Below are 21,905 nucleotides of genomic sequence, written 5' to 3' on the forward strand. Positions count from 1 at the left end.
GAGGACATCTTTTCCCCTTATCCCAAGGTACGACCAGAAGGACCATGTTGGGGGCACCTGGGTGGATCAGTCAGTTAAGTGTCCGACTTCGGCTCAGGCCATGATCTCTCAGTTGGTGAGTTCAAGCCCTGCATCAGGCTCTGTGCTAACAGCTTCAAGCCTGGAACCTGCTTCAGATTCTGTGCCTTCTTCTCTCTCTGCCCCTTACCTCAATCACACTCTGTCTTTTTCTCTCTCAAAAATAAATATATATATATATTTTTTTTTTAATTTATTTTTGGGACAGAGAGAGACAGAGCATGAACGGGGGAGGGGCAGAGAGAGAGGGCCACACAGAATCGGAAACAGGCTCCAGGCTCCGAGCCATCAGCCCAGAGCCTGACGCGGGGCTCGAACTCACGGACCGCGAGATCGTGACCTGGCTGAAGTCGGACGCTTAACCGACTGCGCCACCCAGGCGCCCCAAAAATAAATATTTTTAAAAAATTATTAAAAAAAAAAAAAAAAAAAAAGAAGGGACTGTGGGAACTGAATAGGGTTTCAGGAACAGAAAACAGGATCACTGACAAAGTTTTCCCTGATCTGATCATTGTTTTAGATAAAAGAATTACTTTAGTTGAATACTCATAACCAATACTCCATACCCAAAATATAGATTTAAAAAATATATGTATAACTCATGACATTTCTGAGCTGACAACCTTTAAGATAATGTGGGCTCATCTCGTTAGTTTACAAATCAGGAAAGTGAAGCCTCAAGAAGTGAAGTGAAATTGCCCAAAGTCCCATAACCCCTCCCCTTTAGCTCTCATTGCCCTAATGATTAAATCATAACTGTAAGAAAAAACAAACTTCATAATGATTAAGAATATGATGCTCTCTGAGTGAGAGTTATCAATGAAAATAACTAGTTATCAATGAAATTAACTAAGGCATCCAATGTCTGGAATCCAAAAATATCCGGAAAACATCCAGTTGAGCATTTAAAAATAATCTCAATCATACTTCAGAGTCCCAAAGGTAAGGACTCTTTTTTTAATGCCGAAGCACCCAGACACTTGATTTCATTAGCATTTCTCATTAGCTCTATTTTAGAACTTAGCATAAAAATATCTTCCCTTATCGTTATCAGCAGCAGGCACCAACTTCTCATAAATCAATTCCACCTTCTTATTGTAAGGGCCATTTAATCACCCAAATCTCAGAAGTTTATAGCTCAACACCAAAGCTAGCATGCTTCTAAAAATTAAATCCCCATATATAAAATCACCAAACTGGATCTTAATAGGGTTAATCTTGTAGTATTTGAGAATTCAGTGCTAAAATTAGATTCATTTGCAAAGATTCATGAGATATGCAGTTACAAGAGAGGTTCTATGAAAGAATGATTAGGTTTACAAAAGGTTGTATACTCTAAGCCTAGATCTGTTATGTCATCTAAGAAGGGATTTCTATGTTTCCCAGAAATGTCTATAAACAGAAGGAATCTGGGGAGCCTTTTCTAGTATTTAACAATCCCAACTCAAACCCTGAGTGTGCCCATAAAGGCTGAGGTAGAATTCAGCCTTTTAAAGGGGTAACCTCAAAGAATTTGATTTTAGGGCCTTGTGAAGTAGACATTAAACAATATAATGTTATTCCCTGGCTTGCCAAAACCCACCACAGCTATCAATGGCTATTCTGTACAAGGTGCTGTATTATTATCATAAAGCTACAGTAATCAAAACAGTGTGGTTTTAGCATAACGATTAGATCAAACAGTCCCACACACTTTTGGGGGTGATGGATATGCTCATTATCTTACTTGGTAATGGTTTCATGAGCGTATGTCAAAACTTTTCAGACTATGCACTTTAAATATTTGCAGCTTAATTTATGTCAATTATACCTCCTTAATAAAGCCATTTTTTAAAATCTCGATCTCCTTTTACTGCGGCAATTGTTAACCATTCTTGCCTGATAACATTACACACGCTCTTTTGTCCCTCTGTTCCTGGCTCATGGGAAACTTCATACCACTCCCATTCTTCCCACCTCCCTTACTCCTTGCTGTCAGTAGCACCAATGTGCACAACTCCAGGGGATTTATCATGGTTCGTTGAAGCCAATTACAGCAATACTATTTCCCTTTGCTTTGCCAGCCTCCCTTGCAATTTGGGGTGACCATGTAACCCAATTCTGGCTAGTAAGGTATAAGGGGACATCTATCAGGGACTTCTGGGATATAGTTCCATCCTGGATGGAAACTGGCTGCCTTTTCAACCCATCCTGCCGTGGATGTGGTTGTGCGAAGATACGATGCTCGGTGCCAAAGCAGCTATCTTGCTACCACGAGACAAAATTCTAAGAATGTAAAAAGGTAACAAGCTAACAAAAGCAGAAAGGAAACAAAGAAAAGATCTGAATCCTTGACATCACTGGGACACTGGACCAAAATTTGCTTCTGAAATTTTAATAAGGTTAGAATGACCTGGACAATCTTGTTAAAATGCAGATTCTAATTTCAGTAGGTCTGCAGTGGGCTTGAGAGTCTGTACAAACTCCAAGTTTCCAACAAACTCCCAGGCGATGCAGATCACAACCTGAATAGCAAATTCTAGACTTCTCATATTGTGAATAATTAAATGTGGATTTATTTTTTAAGCCACTGTTAGAATCCTATTACTTTCAGCTGAAAGCTTTCCTAATTCATACCAATTGGTTGGGGAATTTTCATTCTGCTGGGTTCTCACAGAAAAAGAGAAACACAATTCTGAGATTAGAAGTGTTGTTTAACCTATCCAATTCCAAACTTCTGTGACATTGGCATATAAGTTTGAGAAATAACACAATTTGCATAAGGCCAACCAAAATTTGAAGACATCTCTTCTACTTGAAAGGTAATTTTTTTCTTCTTTTCCAAACTCAGTCATTCTTAGTCATTAATTCAGCCCTTGGTTCATTTGTTCAAATAGTAACAAGTATGTGGCAGGTGCAAAGCACTGTACTGAGCATTAGATACTTAGGAGAATAAAACACAGACACTGCTTGCTTAGGATCATACGTTATAAGCACGGATTGGGAGGGGGGGGGTGGGCAAAAGGAAGGGCTGGCTTACAGTCTTCACATCATTGGTGCCGATAATTCCACCTATCTCCCCCAGATCCTTCAACAGCAAATTCAGGATCTCAGTAGCCCTCTTCTTCTGGTGGTTGCTAAGCTCTTGTAGCTGGCTCAGCTCTCTCTGTGTGGTTGTCAATGTAGTCTGAAAAACACATTTTAACAGCAAATTAAAAGAGCTGCCCATCAATTCATACCCACGGTACTACAAAGAATGACAACATAATGTAGAATGGAGTTCTTTTATCATTTCATGCGATCTCAACGTAAGTTGAACTATAGTGGAACACTGCATTCTCTGAGAAAAAAGGAGAATTTGTCATGGCCTGGTACGTTCCATCGACATATCATGTGACAATCTCTGGGGTGGTGAAATAAGTTATTAAAAAATAAAGCCCAAAGGGAGCCCTTTGGTTGACAGCATGTGATCACATCTTCCTACCCACAAATGTTCCATTTTGGTCCTCATTTTCTAGGGTCCAAACATACCTGCAAACACCCCATCCCCATTTCCAAACCAACCTGCCCCCTGGGCCATTTCCAGATCCCCATCTGACTTCGTAGTAATAGATGGGTCTGGAAGGCCCAGAGAGACATTCATCAGTTTAGAAAACAACTTATGAAAAGTTTTCTAACCTTCACAGTGAAGCTGAATTGAACACTCTCATCTCTTTTTAAAATGAGTCAAGTCCTCATCTCAACATATAGCAGTAGCTCCATTTTATTGCCAAACATTAACAACCCATCTCTTTCCCATCCCTCGTGTATGTTACCAGAAGGTAGATATTTACAACGAACTTAACGAACTCTCAACATCAGTAGAATAGTCATATTTTGATGTCTTGGTATTAACTCAGCCAGCAAAGAAAATAATTTCCCTAAATTTCAGAGCTGTGGAGGTCAATGCAAAGACACTTATGAAATTCTTCCATATGCAGCTATTTTCCTAGAGCACTTTTTAATGATCTGACTGAAAATAGTACCCCATACCAGTCTAGTAATACTTTGGCTTGGCAGAAAATAAGGACCCTATTATGGAAAATGTTCCATCATTTTGAGAAGCAAATAATATGAAGGACTAATTAAAGAATTCTGTAGAAAAGAGTAAGCAGAGAAAATCTAAGTCTCCTCCTTTCCTAAGTGATTTCTGGTTTGTTTTCTGTTTCTTTTTTGGTTTTGCCACCACTTACTTCGTTTTGTTTTTAAAACCCACAGAAGCAACAGTTCGCATCTTGGAAAGCCATTTAAGTCTTCTTTCATGCAGTTGAATATATGGAGTTAGGAGCCTTTTTCATCAGCTGTACAGTCAGCAGGTTAGAGCTTTCCTGCACCAACTGCTACCCCTTGCCTGGGAGGACTGGAAGTCTTCCATAAAGCAGGCTAGGCACAATCCTATGATAGCAGGCCATTGGGCCAACGTGCCAAGGGCAGCCAGTTAGAGCCACTCGGTTTCCCACCACCCATCTTCCAAGTAGAAAAGGACAAAATGCAAAACATCTTGCCTCCAGCCACGTCACCAAGTGCTCCCTGTCCCTGCTGCCACTAGCTCATTGTGCAGAACCTGTGGCATCTTTGACTGGGAGAATCTGAAATTTAGGAAATGTGCAGACTGAAGCACTGGTGTAAAACAGGATGACAAACACACCAGGACAATCAGTCCTAGGCTAGGACAAGAAACTGTGTGGAAGGAATGAGTTTCCATCAGGAGGGTACAAACAAGAGTGAAACCCACACCTTCCTTCGGTCACCTACTCTCACTTGTTTATATAACATTTTGAGATTTATCTATTGGTACTGTAGCATATGCACAGGTCTGTGCTAAGTGCTTTATACAAATTGTCACTAATTCTCATGCACTGAAAGGTGTATGTTATTAACGGATAAGGGAACAAATACTCATGAAGTTTACTTGTGTTCATTAAGGCCTAATAGTTATAAAGTCGAAATTTTAACAAGGATTTTTGTGGCTCCAAAGTCTGCGTGCTCTTGACTATTCACAAGGCATCCGTGCTAATGTTATAAATCCCCTGGATATGAAACAATATGCAGTTCGGGGATGTGTAGACAAACGTCACCTACATGAACTACCATTTCAATTATTGGAGGATTTCAGAGAATGTATCTAACACTGAAGAACCATTCTGCCAACTGCCTTCCTATATAGTGTCTGTCAACAGACATCAACATAAGTACAGGAACAGGAACGGAAAAGTCCCACCCCCCTAGACACAAATGTGCCAACCGTCTTCTGGGCCAGCTCATCTGTCAGCTGCTCATTGGCCCTGGTCTTGTCCTCTACTTCCTGGGACTTCTGGTCATAATTGACAGCCAGCTCTTCCAGAGCCTGGAGAACTTCTTTCACTTCATCTTTGGCTGCCTCGTTTTCAATCTGGAGACGTGTCAGTTCTTCCTGGATCTTCTCATAATCTCTTCTTGTAGAAGCCAAAAGCTGGGGAAATGAGATGGCATAGAACTGGTGAGTGTAATGTTCAAGTGTTTATGTTCTGGGCTCACTCCAAAATAAAGTAACTTTAAAAACAGATATAGGATGCTCAGGATGCCTAGAAACCTTACTGTATATACAGATGCCAAAAAAAAAAAAAAAATAGCATGAGGTTTCAAGTATCTGTTTCTTTTTCTTTCTAGTGTTTTTAGGTTGTTTTTTTTTTTTTTTCTTTAACTTTAAAGCTAGGTAGGCTTCACTCAAAGAACTGATAACACATCAAAAATCACCCCACTCTGTGGCTGGTTGGCTATTCCAAATGGTGAACAAAGAATGAAGGGAATCATCTCTGAGGATGACAATAATACCACTTGGCTTTTTAACGTTACCATTATTTCACATTGTAACAGGTCCATTTCAGAGCCAACCAAAACAGTATAAAGCAATTGCCAATTTTTCTTAATACTGATCATGAGTGTATAGAAGAATATATCCCAAACATTCACATTAGTTAAAAGTGAATGAGTAGGCTTGTGGATATTTTCATTATCTTCGTGCCTACTGTATTTTCTGATTTTCCTATCAGAACAGATATTGCCTTGGCTGTACAGAAAAACAATACTGAGTTTTAAATGTAACAACAAGGAAGTTTATCATAGGCAATTGTACCAAGTTGGAGATGCAAAGGAATCAAAAGGGAGGAAGAAGGCAGGAGACACTGAGCAGATGAAAAACTCAACTACAGGCAAGAGGAAACTCAATTCAGGAGCCTGGGTGGCTCGGTTGGTTGAGCGTCCAACTTTGGCTCAGGTCATGATCTCATAGTTCATGGGTTCAAGCCCTGAAGCCCTGAGCCTGCTTCAGATTCTGTGTCTCCCTCTCTCTGCCCCTCCCCTACTCGTGCTCTATCTCTCTCTGTCAAAAATGAATAAATGTTAAAAATTCTTTTAAAAATTAAAAAAAAAAATTTTAATTACGAAAAAAAAAGAGGAAAATCAATTAAATATGGTTGGTCTGACTGCAAAGTCATAGATGATCTCCCTGTCAAGGGAAGTGTTTGGTCAGGTGGCATAATCATTGTCCTGAAGTGATGAAGGGAAGCAAAGAGGAAGAGAAAGGAATGGTTATAGAGAGAATTAGGTCTATGGGAAGGCTGGGACTACAGACATGAACTCAAGCCACCTGCTGGAACTGTATCATGTAATCCAATCTGTAGCACTTTTGCAACAAAGCAGAAAGTACCCTAAAGCACAAAAGAGAAAAAATACTTAGGTGGTCCTCAGCAAGAGAAACTAATCATCTATGTTTGACGGACTGGCTATCTATCCTTTGTTTGGGTTCCTGTTTGTTAAATACTTGGCAAAACACAACGTAATAAAGACATTCACTGGAGAACTCAACACCATCCAGGGAAAGACTGAAACCAGTTTGCCTCCTTTTTACTATATCAAACACATACTAATTGAGCCCTTTCCTCTTTGCCTTCTTCTCCCCTCTATCTCTACTTTTGTTTTTTGGTTTTTTACCTCCTACAAGGTAGCACAAGAACACAGTATATATCAAAGACTTGAGCCGGCTGATTTGCAAAGCTAAGAACTAAAACAGCAAGAAATGGGAGTGCTAGGCACTGGGTATGAGGAGTTAGAATTGTCCTTGTCCAATCACAGAACTCCTTTATCTCTGCTCTTCAAAGACTAAGTGTAGCAACCAGCTATGCACTCTCAAAACCTCAGAGGTCTACAAAGTCAGACATTCATTTTCTAAACTCAGCTTTTAACAGGCATTCAAAGGAAATCTACCAAGAAATGTCCACATGATTCAATGATTTTTGAAAAAATTCTGTGCAAATTAAATTTCTGGAACAAATGTCAACAACAAAGAGTAATAAGAGAACTTCATAAAAAAAAAAAATTTATTGCATTCTTTACCTCGTCCTGATCCAACATCTGTTGCTTTAGCTTTTCAGCCAGCTGGCTCTGCTGGTTAATTTCATCATCCTGAAACGAAACATCATGTTTAATGTTTTTGGGTTAGTTATGTCATTTTTGATATCCTGGCTTCCCGACGACAGTCAGATAGCAGGACGCCAGCTGTAGGCTTGCTAATAAGATGAAGGGAATGGTGTGATTCTTCCCCCATAGATGAGAGATTGACTCTGAGGTCCTGATTTGGTTAAAGTACCTCCTTTCTCCGCCTTTCTCAGCAGATGAAACATCTGGGTACTCTGGGATATATAATATCCTACACATTCAACTCAATTCCTGCTCATCCAGAAATCAGAGATCCAGGGTTTGGGAATCAGAAAGGACTTTGAAGCTATCCCTCCCAATTCAAAGATGCTAAGAAAAAATAAGGGAGTGAATTTCTAACCATCTGCACTGTAATATATTCACGTTCCAAATCTCGTCAAACACATCAATGACCAGGAATGCTGCCACGTGATCGGTAGGAGAGACCAGTATTTCCACTTCAAATCTCTTACTTACAGACACTGGAAAAACATTCACTAGAGAATTAATCTTCAGCATGAGCAGATCTCCCCCTTGATTAGAAGTTAATTTTCTTACCACTTGAAAAAAACAAAAACACTGAAGGAAGTGGGGGATGCAGAAAGTTAATGCTTACTTTCCCGCCTGTCACTGAAGTGGGAAATGATCTGCCCACGGACAAATCTGCTTTCCTCACTCTCATTTTCTGCCACTAGGTGCTGCTGCCACAAAAGCCAGAGCTGTCCGCCTCTCACTGCCCAGCGCAAACGTCTCTGCCTCTCCCAGACACCAGCCAGCCAGTGTGGGCAGAGCAGCGGGCAGACAACATTTAACAGCAGGAAGCTCAGTCTTCACTACAAAGATTTTCATGAATTCAGATGCAAATGTGAAGCCTAGCCTGTGAAGAGCAACTTGGCTTTCCAAGTGCGCCTCCCGTAAACACAGGAGGAAATCCTATTGGATAACACTTCCAGGGTCTAAACCCCAAGCAGAGTCAGATTCGGTATTATGGGGTCGCTCTTTGTGTCAGGTGTGGCCCAGGCGTTCTCACAGCAGCCCATGAAAACCTGCACTGAGCCTTCTGCCTTTTCCGGGGGTGAGGTGAGAGGGGTGAACTCAAGGGCCTGGCGCGCAGGACCTCAGTTTTCCACAGGATATTCTCTAGGCTGTTTGGTCGTGTCTATGCTTCCATTTAAATCAGATTGACTCAGCATCACGACGAATGCTTTCCACAGAGCAAGAAAATTCTAAAATCAGTATTACAGGATCTGTATCTCGTTTTCCTTTGTGTAGAACATCTTTTGGTCTTATTTCCCTGTTTGGGGAGACCCCGTTTCTACTGAACTTTTTACATCAATGTTTCTTTAATGGTTCAACAAAATACTCATGACTCTCCTCCCCAAATTCGGTTTCTGGCAGGAGAATTAGGGAAATTACACCAGAGTGAAACTGCCAGAAAATGGTACTTGCACAACTAGGAGACTATTCTGTAGGGCATATTTTCTCTTCTACTTTATAAACTTAAGAGTGTCAGTTACCAGGAACAACTTTGTGTTTATGTTCCTTGGCACATAAATATTAAACAACTTAACATAAAAGACTCCAGGAGTTTAACATCAGGGAGCTGCCATCCCTTCCCCTGGGACACATAAGCAATGGCTACAAGTGATATAAATCACAAGAGAAGCAGAACGGTGGAGCCAGCCCTTTGTTCTCACACTGTGTTCATTTCAAAGCCTGAAGACGCAGCCTTCCTCCCCGACAGGTGACAAGCCAGGTGCAGTGATTTCTGAGGTACAGTAAGAAACCCAGGGCCACTAGGCCGTCTGGGAAGGATGTGAAGAACAGGATTACATTATAAGGACATGAATCACTTGTACCAGAGATATTTCCAAAACTACACTTAATGCTTTGTTAAGGCAACTTCTCCAAGGAATTGATCTTTAAATTTTTTTTTCAAAACTTTCAGAATACAATGTGCCGTGCAGTCCACAGCTACACATTCAAGTGCACTTCTTAGAACGTGCTCAGTCTGATGCTGACTATTAAAAGCTAGTCCATACGCAACAGATTTCAAAGCACTTTTCAGAAAATATTCTTGTTCCTGGATTTTCTTACATGTGAAATGGTGACTTGTCAGCCCATCACTGGCCACCTTTAATTATAAAAATGTTTTTGTTGCAATGGTACTCAGTGAAATGAGGTTCAACTTCTATTTCTACTTGCACTGAACTCCTCTCACACATTTCCACTAGAGCATGAGGATGGCAGGAGACGAGGAATAAAGGAGACAGTGCCAACACCAACTTGCTCATCTTCTAAGTCTGCTCATAACTCATCTCTGCACCCCCCACCTCTGATACCACATAAGGTGGGATTCTCCCTCAAGCAAACAGAACCCAGAAGAGAAAGAAACTATTTATTGAGCAACTGTGACACACTAGAAACTTTTAATTCCCACTGCAACTTTTTTGGGGTGAACCCGTGTTGAAGATGAGAAAGAAAACTTCAGCTGGGTAGGCTGTTCATCAGCCCAAGTCTCAGCATTATTAAGACACAGGTCTGACTCAAAAGTGTATGCTTTTCCATCACACAGCACTGCCTTGGACAGTACCTGTCCTTAGACCCTTGGAGAGACAGCACAGAGCGGTAGAGGGGGGCAGCTGGGAGGAGACCATGTAGCCTTTCTCCCACCACATTCTAAACCCTAAATGATTAGGGTTGACAAGTCCCTCGTTTAAAAGGCTAAGACCGAACGGGATGACCACAGGACTCGGAGCCAGAAGATACACAGCCTCATTCCTGCTCTGCAGGTAATGTGAACTTGGGGGGAGTCACATAACCACCCTGGGCTAGCTTCTCATCTGGATCCAGATGCTTTCAGCTCTACCACTCAATAATCTATGAAGATGCCATGTTCCAACTTATGTGTTCTCCAAAGTATCAAACCACCTATCTCATCAGAAGCATGAAATACCTTCTAGAACTTTTAAGAGGAGGACAAATAACAATGATGGCTGATAAAGACATAATGAGGCAGACCACGGGTAGTCACTAAGGTCAAACCACCAGCTTTGGTGCCCTCTAGGGCTAAGGAGCTCAGTGCTCTCTCCGATCTCAGCAACCCCCTATGAGGCACCACAAATGCTAACCTCAAAATGTGTGCGTTTGAGGGTCTTCAAAGCATACGCCATCGGAAAATAATACAACAGGAAGTGTTCTGGGCTGGTCATCAGGGGGCAGAAACTCCAGGGTCAGCTCTGCCAGCTACCAACCAAAAAGCCCCAAGGCATGGCATTTTCCTCACTCGGACCCAGTCCTCATCACTACATTTCAGGAGCTGCATTTAAGACTCTAAAGTCTCTCTCAGATCAATGAAATTTGCTCATGCTACCAAGGTGAATGATCCCCATTCCAACCATGACAGGAGTCTATTCATAGAGAACAGAGTAGAGAATCAGGTCATCATCCCTCATTCAAAATTCTCTGGGGATTACTAAAATGAACCCATCAATTCTAAAATGAAAAAAAAAAATCACAGTATGTTAAAACAATAGCATTTCTCTGGAGAAATCAAGAAATTGCATACATTGTTAACTTACTATTGATCTCCTTTTTCTCTGACTTTGAGGTTTTGCATAATAATATCTGGTTAGAAATGGAAGGATAACAGTGTGTCAAGCACCTAAAGGGCAATTAGCCCAGCTCTCTTGGGTGTGAATGTCTCATTAAATATGTTACCAAAAAGGTACAGTCCCCCCAGTTTAACTCTGTCGTCACAATGCGAATTCCCAGGGTCACAGATAAGCATAACTAGCTTCACATTCTGCTTGTAAAGGTGATACAGATACAGACGGAGCCTCACTCAGAATAGACAGGCTGGTAAGATTAATGGCAATGTTAACATAACAAAGCTGTTTCAAACAAACCAGAGGTGTCCCCAAACACTCTGAGCTGCACCACAACAGAAAAGATTAAATTGGACTAAAAATACCAGCAACCTTGATGAAATGAACTGAAAGGATTTAGAATATTCCAAGGGCAATATGCCAAGATCACGTGAAACATCGATTTAATTTCCTATGCCTCTGGGATCCCTAACCTGACCTTCACTGGGGATTAATGGTGCACAGCATTCTCCAAGGCCTCTTCTCCTCTGTTCCATCTTGTGCATTTACATGACTACTTGAGTCCCAGAGTGTACCATAAAATTGGACATCCCTAACCAACGTGTTCAAACCACTTCATTCAACAGTATGCCCCTGAAAACAGATTTACCAGTAAAGGAAACCTGTCAGACCACACACCAAGACCATTGGTTCCTCACCCAGGGCCTTAGAGCTACATGATGAAAGTACACATTTTGCTTGAGGAGCCACCACCCTGCCCCTATAGCTGGCACTACTGTTGGAGTTTCAAGAGGTGAGGCAGAGGCCCAGAGAAGAATAGAAGGGACAATGAAACAAAGATCATGCACGCTTACACCACCCCCACTCTCCTGCAGTGATTAGCCCCGGTATAATGTCCAGAAGTGAAGACTCTGTCTATCTAGACTAACTCTCTAGTCTTCCAATCAAACTTCCATAAAAGCTTCCGTTCCACATGAACTAGGTTCCCTGAGTCTGCCCAATCAAGAGCTAGGGTAGATACTAGGAAGACAGGCATAAACATCAGTCCGGAGCCCTAAATCAGCGCCCCCACAGGGCTTGAAGCTGCTTCTGGCTAATCAGTCTAGAACCCACCACCTCTCATCTTTGTGAGTGAGGGCCATAATCTTTGGCTACAGACCTTATCATCCAGTTGTCTGTAGAGACTGGAGATCTCCTCGTCGTACTTCTCTTTCTCCTCTGCAGAGATGCCAGCAACAACAGGAGCAATATTGTCTATGATGGGGGTGTTATCGCAGGGCTCCAAGGTCTTCTGGTCTTTAGCACTGATCTGTTCATCCTCAGGCACAGCTTCTCCTGCAAAGCACAACGAGAGGAGTTGGGGATTGAAGAAATTCAGCATGCAACCCTACAGGAGGAATTCCAAAAATAGTCACTCCCGTGAAAAGACGTAGAGGACACAATAAAGAGCTGTTGTAGAGAGTCATAGCTTGTGTTCTTTCTATTTGACAGGAAAGGTTGTAGTTAATTGGCCAAACTAGTCTAAGGAAGAGGAGGACTATATAATACTCCCTCTTGTGATGCATCACTTAAGTACACTGGCTCCATCAACTACACAAGCTCCTAACTAATCCAGCTTGCAATGACATCCACAACTTTTTGCATACACTTTCCTTCTGTTGGGGAATATTCTGGGGCTTTACTAGACTCATATTCTATGTAGTGGTTGATTCACAGGGAAACAGACCTCTGAGGTATCCTAATTACCAATTAATTAGGTTACCGTTTCATTAAGAGAAACAGCCAAATCAAGGAACAAATTCACCACTATTGACAAGAACACTGCAGGGCCATAATCCTCTGAATCTGAGAGTCCCTGAATCTGAAGGAGAAAACCAGGGTAGCCCTGGACCCAGGAGCTCTGACTGACATAGCATAAACACACATCCTACTACCATCCTCTCCCCTAGGAGGTCAGAATTAATTGGCTCATCTGGAGAGTTCAAATAGAATAATTTCTTATGATGTCAAGTAGACCCAAGAAAAAAAGAAGCAGCCAATCCAGAATATCGTGCAGAGACCCTGCATACCACTTCTAAGTTTGCAAAGTAGCACACAGCCCTTCTCGATCTACAGAATGGCCTTTTGTTGAGGCCTTTGGAGGCAGCAATACCAAATCTGACAACTCAAATTGAGGGAAAAAGTGAAGTTCTCAAGCTGGTCAGTGGCCACCCCATTGAGAAAATCACCTTGCAAAGACAGACCGCAGAAAAAGGATTCTATGAAAACCATGTGGCCCAACTGAGTCTCTCAAACATCTTTTTGGAAAGCAAAGCAAAACCAAACATACTTTTCCATCACAGTGTTTACCATCAACTTCACACTCAGTTTGCTACAATCACTGAGTGTCTGCAGTGTTCCAAGCCTCACCCAGTTCTCAGCCCATAAAATGCATCTGGTGGAAAGTCCCCAGGAAAACTGCCCTAAGACAGAAATAACTTTTCCCAAAAAATTTAAAAATAAATAAATAAATAATAAAAGACAGAACTGGATCCCCTAATCGATGGCTTCAATGAACAGTATGCATCATGCGTCAAGAAAGCCACCTGAACACTGCACACATTTACCTCAACATAAACAAAACACTTTGTGATGGCTTAGCTTTGCTGCTTCAGGTTCCATTATCTCCCTTGATAATTACAAAATGGTAGGAAGACTTTCCTGTCAAAAAAAATTAACATCCAATGATTTCACCAGTCCCATTTGAAGCAAAACCTGGAATAAACAATTCCTTTGCTGAATAGAAACTGAGCCAACCCTTTTTCCTTCTAAAGCTCAACTAGACTGTACTGTACCTGTGCCTTTTTCTAAAATTATTGACCTGAAACAAAACCAGAATATCAGAGTAGCCTTTGAACTGAACCTGAACCAAATCAATATTTCATTCAGTTCCAATTCCTGGTTTAAAACATCCATCAATGACCTCAGTGCGCAGACTGGATCTCATCCAATTAAAGGATCTATATTCTCTACAGCCTGCTAAATCCACAGGCTGTCAAAGCAGTACCATATTCTAGTTCCTAAGGACTTTTTTGTTTTGTTTTACTTAAATATATCTTTGTCTAACCATAGATTATATACACAAAAACTCTAAAGCCCTCCTTCACCTCTACCTCCCAATTCTATTCCTTCTCCAGAGAAATTTACCACCAACACTTTGGTAAATCCTTCTCCTATTTGGGTTATGACCGTATCTCAAATATTTCAGCTCTACCTTCTGAACTTTGTCAACAGGGCATTCCAGTATGGCATAAGTTTAATCTTCCAGCTTAAGCATGATGAAGGTGAATTTCTTAACTGTACTAGACCGGAAATCAGCCAGAATATGATCCTATTATCCTATGCCAACTTGCCCCAAGACAGACGCAAGATACAAACACATCTGGAAGAGACATAGTCCCTGTGTTCTTTGGTTCCACATGGCCGAGAGCCAGTGCCACTATGAGGCTGGGGTGTGCTAAGGAGCCGCCCAGGGCATGTTTTGATCCATCTGAGTGGGTAGGAGCCAGGGATGAACCCCTATAACCTAGCGGCAAGTGACCCTAAAGCAATCACAGCATCACTAAGTACCAGAGTGGTCCAAGAATAGAGCAGTTCAGCAAACAACCAACGCTGCTACGAGGCACCCTGAAAGTAATCAACAAACCTCATTAACATCTCCAGTGCTGTGCTGGGACGCTGAGCCACACTGCACCTTTTAACTGATCTAATTAATCACCAGCCCATCCCCTGCTTAACCTCTTCATCTGCTTTTTGTAAAGGAGAAAAAATAATAATAATGCCTTTGACACAGCATTGTTCTAAAGATTTAATTAAAATAGTATATGTGAAAAAACACTGAAGATATTATGGTTTAAAGTCCATCTCTTATCTCCTCCTCTCCCTAACGAATTGTCAACTCTCCAGACTTTGCAGATAAATTATTTTTACTTATTCTGAGATTACTGTTCCTGAGGTCTTCACAATACCTTTGTGGCTGTAGCTCAGTTCCAAAAATAAAACACAATGTAGCTACAAAAGTCCCTTTCAGGTTTATTTTTATTATTACTAAAACAACATTTGAAACCTATAGCAGACTTTCTGGTTTGTCTTGAACAATTCTCTGAATCAAAGCATCAACATATCCCCCACAAAGCTACATCTAAACAAGGCGCTCTTCCCAGTTTATATTCCAAAGGTCAGGCAGTCAGGATTATTTTTTGCAGCAGCCGTTCAGGCCGAGAAGAACAAAGCAGCAACACGCAGGAACAAAAGCAGCAGGCATCTGTGGGAGAGCACAGCTCCTGCCTGGAGAGGAACCAAGAGCTGGTTTTCCCAAACACTGCTACCCTTCAAAGGACCGAGAAAATGACTTCCAGAAGTGTCCCTGGTAACTACACTGTCCAGCTCACAAACACGTCTGGGGGTTGTAAATTCCCAACACTATGTGAGACCTGACACTAGGCAATCTGTCTCCATGGCAATCTCACCACGTTAATCGAGAATATTCCCTGCACTGCAGTGGACTGAGTCTCTGGAGAAGCCCCCACAAGGTGATTATGGAACAACTGATTGTAACAAGGCAGACAGCTGCAAACAAACCCTGGAGGAAAAAAAAATGTCCTGAAATCTGGTGGCGGGAGACCGGAAAAGGACCACCAAATGAAGATGAGCATCTTTTTTTATTTTTATTCCCCTTTTTTGCATTAAAAGCAAATTTCTCTTAGTTCATCCCCTGAGGCTTTGTACCTGCTGTCTATAGGGAAAGAGCTTATAATATTGTAAAGCATCGGACTTTTTACAATGAAAACTCCCCCCACTTCCATTAGAATCCTTTCCCTTCTTTAAATAAGCATTCTGGCATTTCCTATTGTCAGATGTAATTACCTGTAAGGACTAAAAAGATTTGTGTGTACACAGGAGCATTCGCTTAGAGCACACCTACAAGGTTTGCAGAGCATTTTAATTATAAAATGAAACCCCCCGAGGACATAAATCGCATTCCTACAAAAAAGTAAAAATCCATCAATTGCAATAAACAAGAATGACAGACTGATCAAAAATACTCGTTAGGGCTATTAGTTAAAAATTCTAAAACAGGCTTTTTAGTGTTTTGTTTTTTTCAAAAAAAAAAAAAGAAGAAGAAAACCATTAGACTGCCAGTAATTCATTAAAATTTCACACATGAAATAGCAACGAGCTAGTTATCCTTTTCATAAATTGAGTCCCTAAAGCCTCTGGAGAACATAGAAAGGTAATTGCATTCTCTCTGCAACTCCAGGGGCAGAGATTTGCTGGTCACTCACAGCTTCCGTCAGAAACCACAGCAGATCTGGCAAAGGAGGTGCTCTCTTTTAGTACCAATTAAAGAGGCCCAGTGGCAGACCTAATGGTAGGTAATTTCTATATCAAAGAAACTAAAAGGAAATCTTTAAGTTGCCAGATGGGTAAGAGCAGCTGGCTACAAGATGTCATTATATAAATGTGTGGTTTAAAAAAAAAAAAAAAAGTCATTCCTTTATGGGATTATTTTGCACACAAATAGCATCTCTCACCCTAGTTCCTAAAAATATTGTAAGCAGCTTAAGACATTCTCTAATCCCTTCTAGAGTAATTTTATAATAAACTGGTCACACAGGACTCTAGAATCTCTTTACATTCCTGACCTCTTGACTAGCCCACACCATTCTCTTAGCGGGCAGTATTTCTACTCGTGTTTGGCCATGCTCTCAAAAGAAGGAAGAGAGCCTAACAGATGGGATCTCTCAAATGAAACGCTAACCTTTGCTACGGTCAGGAGTCCGGGGGGGGGGGGGGGGGTGGGGGTGGTGGACAGCATCTTCGACATCTCCACTGCTAAAAGAGCAAACTGTATCCCAGCTACGGAGGCCACGCAGTCCCACAAAGCCCCAGATCAGACTCCACGTTACAGATTTAGCCAGTTAGGAAACCAAGCCTGCTGGCCTGGCAGGTTTTAAATTTGGAAAACAAATCTGTTCTAGAGATTGCCGATTTTTCCACGTCTTCCCAGGCTGTGATGAAATAATTTCTTTGCATGACTTCAGCAGATGGGGTAAATCTACATCCATTCTGTTACTTAATATTATATTTAATCATTCAAGAGACACGGCAGAGGTGTCCTACTCTCTGTCGGGTCATTTCCCTGCACCCCCGACACCTGGATTTTCAGGGCCTCCTTTTCTGGCTTAAGCCCTTGTAAAATGTGACCGCTTTTTAAAGGGCAAGATTGAAAGAAGTATCAGAAAAGAAGGCATGTGTAAAGACTGACCCCGCAGCAATGGGGGGATCTGTGCGTGGATCTGTGTGCCCATCCCCCTTCCGAGGGTCACAGCCCTGGGCTTTCAGCCCTCTCTTCCCATCCTCCCCATTAAGAATCTTCTGGATGGACTGGAAGATGGCTGCAGGGTGAACTGGGAGCCATAATTCACTCTGAATCCAACTCTCTAAGTCTATCCCCATTTATAGGGTTGTTCAAGTCTTTTCCATGCATATGATGAACAAACAACAGAACTGGAAAAAAACAATCCTGCTTCTGGCAACTGCCCACTCCATCTATCTGTCCTTAAGCAAGTAGGCTGAACAAAATTCCTGAGGCTGAAACTGTCAGCAGAACTTCCAGATTCAAAGGACTGTCAATCGATTTCAGCCCACAAGATGTCACTAGCAGATCGTAGCGGACAGGTGTTTTCCAGTCACTGAACGCCCATTCTCATTTCAGAACCGCAACTTCCTTGTGAAGAATTACATCTTCCAGTGCAGGCAGGTTTGCTCAGAAGACACAGGCCTGAGAAGCAGAGGGCCCTGGCCTTCCTCAACCAAAGCACACCACCCCCCACAGTATCCCCCTTCTCTCTCCCAGGGCGTCTGGGTCTCAACCATATAATTCGAGGAAGGAGGAAAATACTCAAGAGGGGAGTCATGCCAGGTGTGGCCCCTTAAGAGCTCTGTTGCCTGCGTCTCTGGAGGAGCCCCAGCTTTGCCAGGTGAGCCTGGTTCTTCGGCTGTTCTTTGGTTCTGGGAGTCACCCACAGACTTCTAATGCTTTCCTGTTTTGTTTAAGCTAAGCAGGGTCATTCCTGTCCCCTGCAACCCAAAGAGCCTGGCACTGTGAGGAATGGAGTGGCTCCCCTTATGCCTTCTTTGTGAAAACAGGGCGTGGCCTCCCCTTTGGCCAGCACCCGCAGGCCCTGAGCCACCTGGCCTTAATGCCAATGGCAGAAATTAATTAAGGCTGGGTGTAGTTACACACATTAGGAATCCCAGGCCATCTTCTGAGAATCAACGTTCTACTCTGTCCAGAGGAGGAAACTGCTAGGCTCTCATTCTAAAGTAGCCCGTTAAGCTACAAGGAGCTGAAAACTGAAAACTTGTACCGGCGAGGGTCTGGGGGAGAACTTGCCTATAGGCAAGTAACAGGATCGTATTTCACAACTTCGAAGGACTTCAGCGGGGAATGCTCTCTCCTGTGGTACAGTCCCATTCCAGCCAACTGTAGCAACTTCTTCACTCTACATGGTTTGCCATCGAGACATCGTGTTATTTTACCTTTCCTACTCCTTTGTAGTCCTCCCTCATTCTGTAGAACAGCAAAAAAGGAAAAGCGGAGGCGTGGGTACACACGCACAATTTTTCTCTGCTATATTCCCTCTCTCCTGCTCTCCCACAGCTGGAGTAGAGCAGCCAAACTTTTCAAATTATAAACACACCATGCAAGGATGGAAAGCTCTTTCCCAGCGGAGAATGCATACAATGGACAATGCTGCTTTAATGCGTTCAGCCCACAAGTGGCTGACTCCTAGACTTTAGAGCCAATGTGTGTGTCAAATTTCAAAAGAAAGTTGGAAATATCCTGCCACTTGGATTTTAGTGGGGGGCGCCACCTCTGCTCTCCTTCTTCACCTCTCAAAATCCCAGCTCTCCAGTTGGCACAAACCAGCCATGCTCTCACGACTAGGAGGAATTAGGTCTGGTGCACGGGACACTGCTGAGAAGCTTCCAGTCCCTTCTTTCCTGGGGTGACATTTGTCACACTCCTCTGGCCCAAACACAAATCACTAGGGCTATGTACAGGCTCCATAGACAACAGAGAGACAATGAACTCAGCACTCAACTGCCCTACATTCAGATCCCTGCTCTGTTAGTGACTGAGTCACCTTGGGCACATCTTCTAGCCTGTCAAAACCTCAAGGGCTGCCTGCGGATTACACGGCCAGCCTAGGAACATCACAAAAAGCCAGGGCCGTTTTGTCGTATATGTGACATGGAGTTAATCCTTGAGATAATCCTTCAACTCACAGCTGGTCAAAGGACAGCTCCATGATGCCTCTATCTGCCTCCGTCCTGCCTGAAATCTGTATCACTGAAGGTGGATCTCTACACTTGAAAACTTCTGCTTTCAGAAAAATTACCTTTAAAATGCAGATGTGCAGAGGTTAGCTTGCGAGAACAGGAGAGCTCTGCAGATCCCCCTTCTCCATCACATTCATTCAGTGATTACATGGCAGTGGTGGAGGGGGGTCCCTCTCGAGACTTTCTCCCTCTCCTCTTCCCTGCCCTCTCTCTATAGGGGACCTCACCCCTACCTATGCCTTCAGGCACTTCCTAAAGCTCAACTCTCACATTTCTTTCCCTAGCTCAGCCAGAGCCTCTGAGCTCTAGACCTCTGGACCTAACTTATTTGACATTTGCACTTGGATTATGCCACAGGTACCTGAAACTCCCTTCCTCACCTCCCTGGTCTCCAGTCTGGTTCTTCTCTGGTGTTTCTTGTTTAGATGAATGGTTCCACCCTCCATCTAACTCGGCAAGCCAGAAAACTTGGCACTCTGCCTTCCCATGGCCAGCTCCTCCCCAAGATCTGCTAATTTCACCTCCTAAATACCTCTCTCATCCAGCCATGCCTCTCCCTTTCCATCTCCACATCTCTCAGTTCAACTATGCAGCCTCATCCCTGGAAGACCATCCTTGTTCCTGGCCCTCCTCCCACCCTCTCTACTCAATTCTCCAGCACAACCAATGGAGCTTTGAAAATGCAGATCTTATCATATGATCTTCAGTTTAATATCCTCGAAGGGCTTCTCACTGCTTCCCACATAATGACCAAAATCCTGAGCAAAGACTATTCAGCCCTGCAGAAGACAGGCCTGCCTACCCCTCCCGTCCAGCTCGGGCCAGTAGTGCCTCACCCCGGCTCACCACACTGGCCTTCCTGCTGCCTCCCCACTTCAGGGAGCCCCTCAGGGATGTTGTAAATGCAGCTCCCTCCACCCTGACCCCCACTTCTGCCTTGGCGCTTCTAACTGCTCTGTTTCTCTCAGATCTTATTCCCTAGGTCGCTTACCGAGGGAGACCTGCACTGACTCCCAAGTCAAGATCTGGGCCCCTGTTATAATACCTTTTAGTACCTTATGCTTTCTTTTAGGTATGCAGCATAGACATGTTTATTGATTGTGGCTGAAGTCTGCCTTCCCCATCAGACTGTAAGCTCCGTAAGGGCGCAGACCATGACTGACAGCTCACCCTTTCCACTCCGGCGCTGGATTAAACACGTTTATGTGATACGTTTATGGAAGTCTATCATGTGCCAGAAACCATACGTGAGTTTCCCCCAATTATGTACTTAAGGACTTATATAGGATCTCACCCTGCAGGCCACGGAAAACAGTGTATTTCTAGGTAGATCTGCAAGGTGGGTGGAGCAGGACAACAATTAAAATGACACCAAGTGAAAAGTCCAAAAGCAAGGTGAGAGTGCCCAGGCAACAAGGGGAGTTAGGCAAACTGGGCAGCAGACTGCCCCCAGAGGACAGAACTGGTTGAGGGATCGAGAACTGCAGGGTGAGAGCCTGGCAGGTGCCAGGAGGGAGCAGAAAAAAAACAAGGCTAGCTGTCCACTCCACAGTGTTCCAAGGCCAGTCTCCCTCTCTTTACCAAAAGGCTTTACTGAATGTTCCAGTTGCCCAGCAGAGAACTGACCCGAGAGGATCCCAGAAATAGAACAAAACCTCATACAGCCGCTCCCTGCCTTGCCAACCATCCCTCCTCACTCTTCTACTCCTGCCAAACTGCAAGGAAGCATGCACCGGCCCCAGGTGCTGAATTATTCAATTATTCTAGCAGCTTTCAAAACACGTGTGCAGCTAGAAAATCTCCCAAAAAGCATCGTGTTATTTAGGCTACTAGGTCACTTCTTGAACCTCTCTTGGATCCTGGTTTGCCTCACAATTGTTTTTCAATCAAATAGTAGGTCATTGACACCCCACCTTCCTAGCAAAACACAGTGGCAAACACGGACTCACAAGACGGTCTGCCACTAACTGTGCAGTTACAATCACAAACTGGCGGGTCCCATCCCGATCCTGCATAGCGGCTCCTACGCTCACCCAAGAGACTGAAGTCGGCTGCAGCACCTCAAATACGTAGTGGACACAGCAGCAAAGAATCTGAATCTCCAGCTATCCACTGTGCCCTGACACACACACACACACACACACACACACACACACACCAACCTGCCTATTTCAGTTAAAATAAAAATAAAAATAAATTAAAAAATAGAAAGACTTCTACCTTCTAACTTCATCACAATGCTAAAATTTCTGAAATAATCTGCCCGCACTTGGATCTGGAAACCCCTCTTCAACGCCTCACCCACAACCCACCCACCCAGTGCATGTCAGCTCTCTGAGATATTTTCTTCGAGTAGAA

At 43.1% G+C, this 21,905-nt stretch overlaps 1 protein-coding gene across 1 annotated transcript in view; it reads right to left on the reverse strand.

Annotated features, from left to right (window-relative positions):
- The window catches only part of KIF5C (kinesin family member 5C), a 164,382-nt gene that overhangs the window by 49,433 nt on the left and 93,044 nt on the right, over positions 1-21,905 (reverse strand). Inside the window, exons 12-15 of the mRNA XM_019455717.2 lie at positions 12,319-12,494; positions 7,471-7,539; positions 5,342-5,548; positions 3,098-3,244 (exon numbers count right to left, since the gene is read on the reverse strand). Coding sequence (XP_019311262.1) covers positions 3,098-3,244; positions 5,342-5,548; positions 7,471-7,539; positions 12,319-12,494 — 599 coding nt within the window. The remainder of the gene's footprint in view (positions 1-3,097; positions 3,245-5,341; positions 5,549-7,470; positions 7,540-12,318; positions 12,495-21,905) is intronic.

This window comes from Panthera pardus, unplaced genomic scaffold (assembly GCF_024362965.1).
Source record: "Panthera pardus isolate Hobbes unplaced genomic scaffold, ASM2436296v1 HiC_scaffold_10, whole genome shotgun sequence".
In the NCBI taxonomy this organism is placed as follows: domain Eukaryota; kingdom Metazoa; phylum Chordata; class Mammalia; order Carnivora; family Felidae; genus Panthera; species Panthera pardus.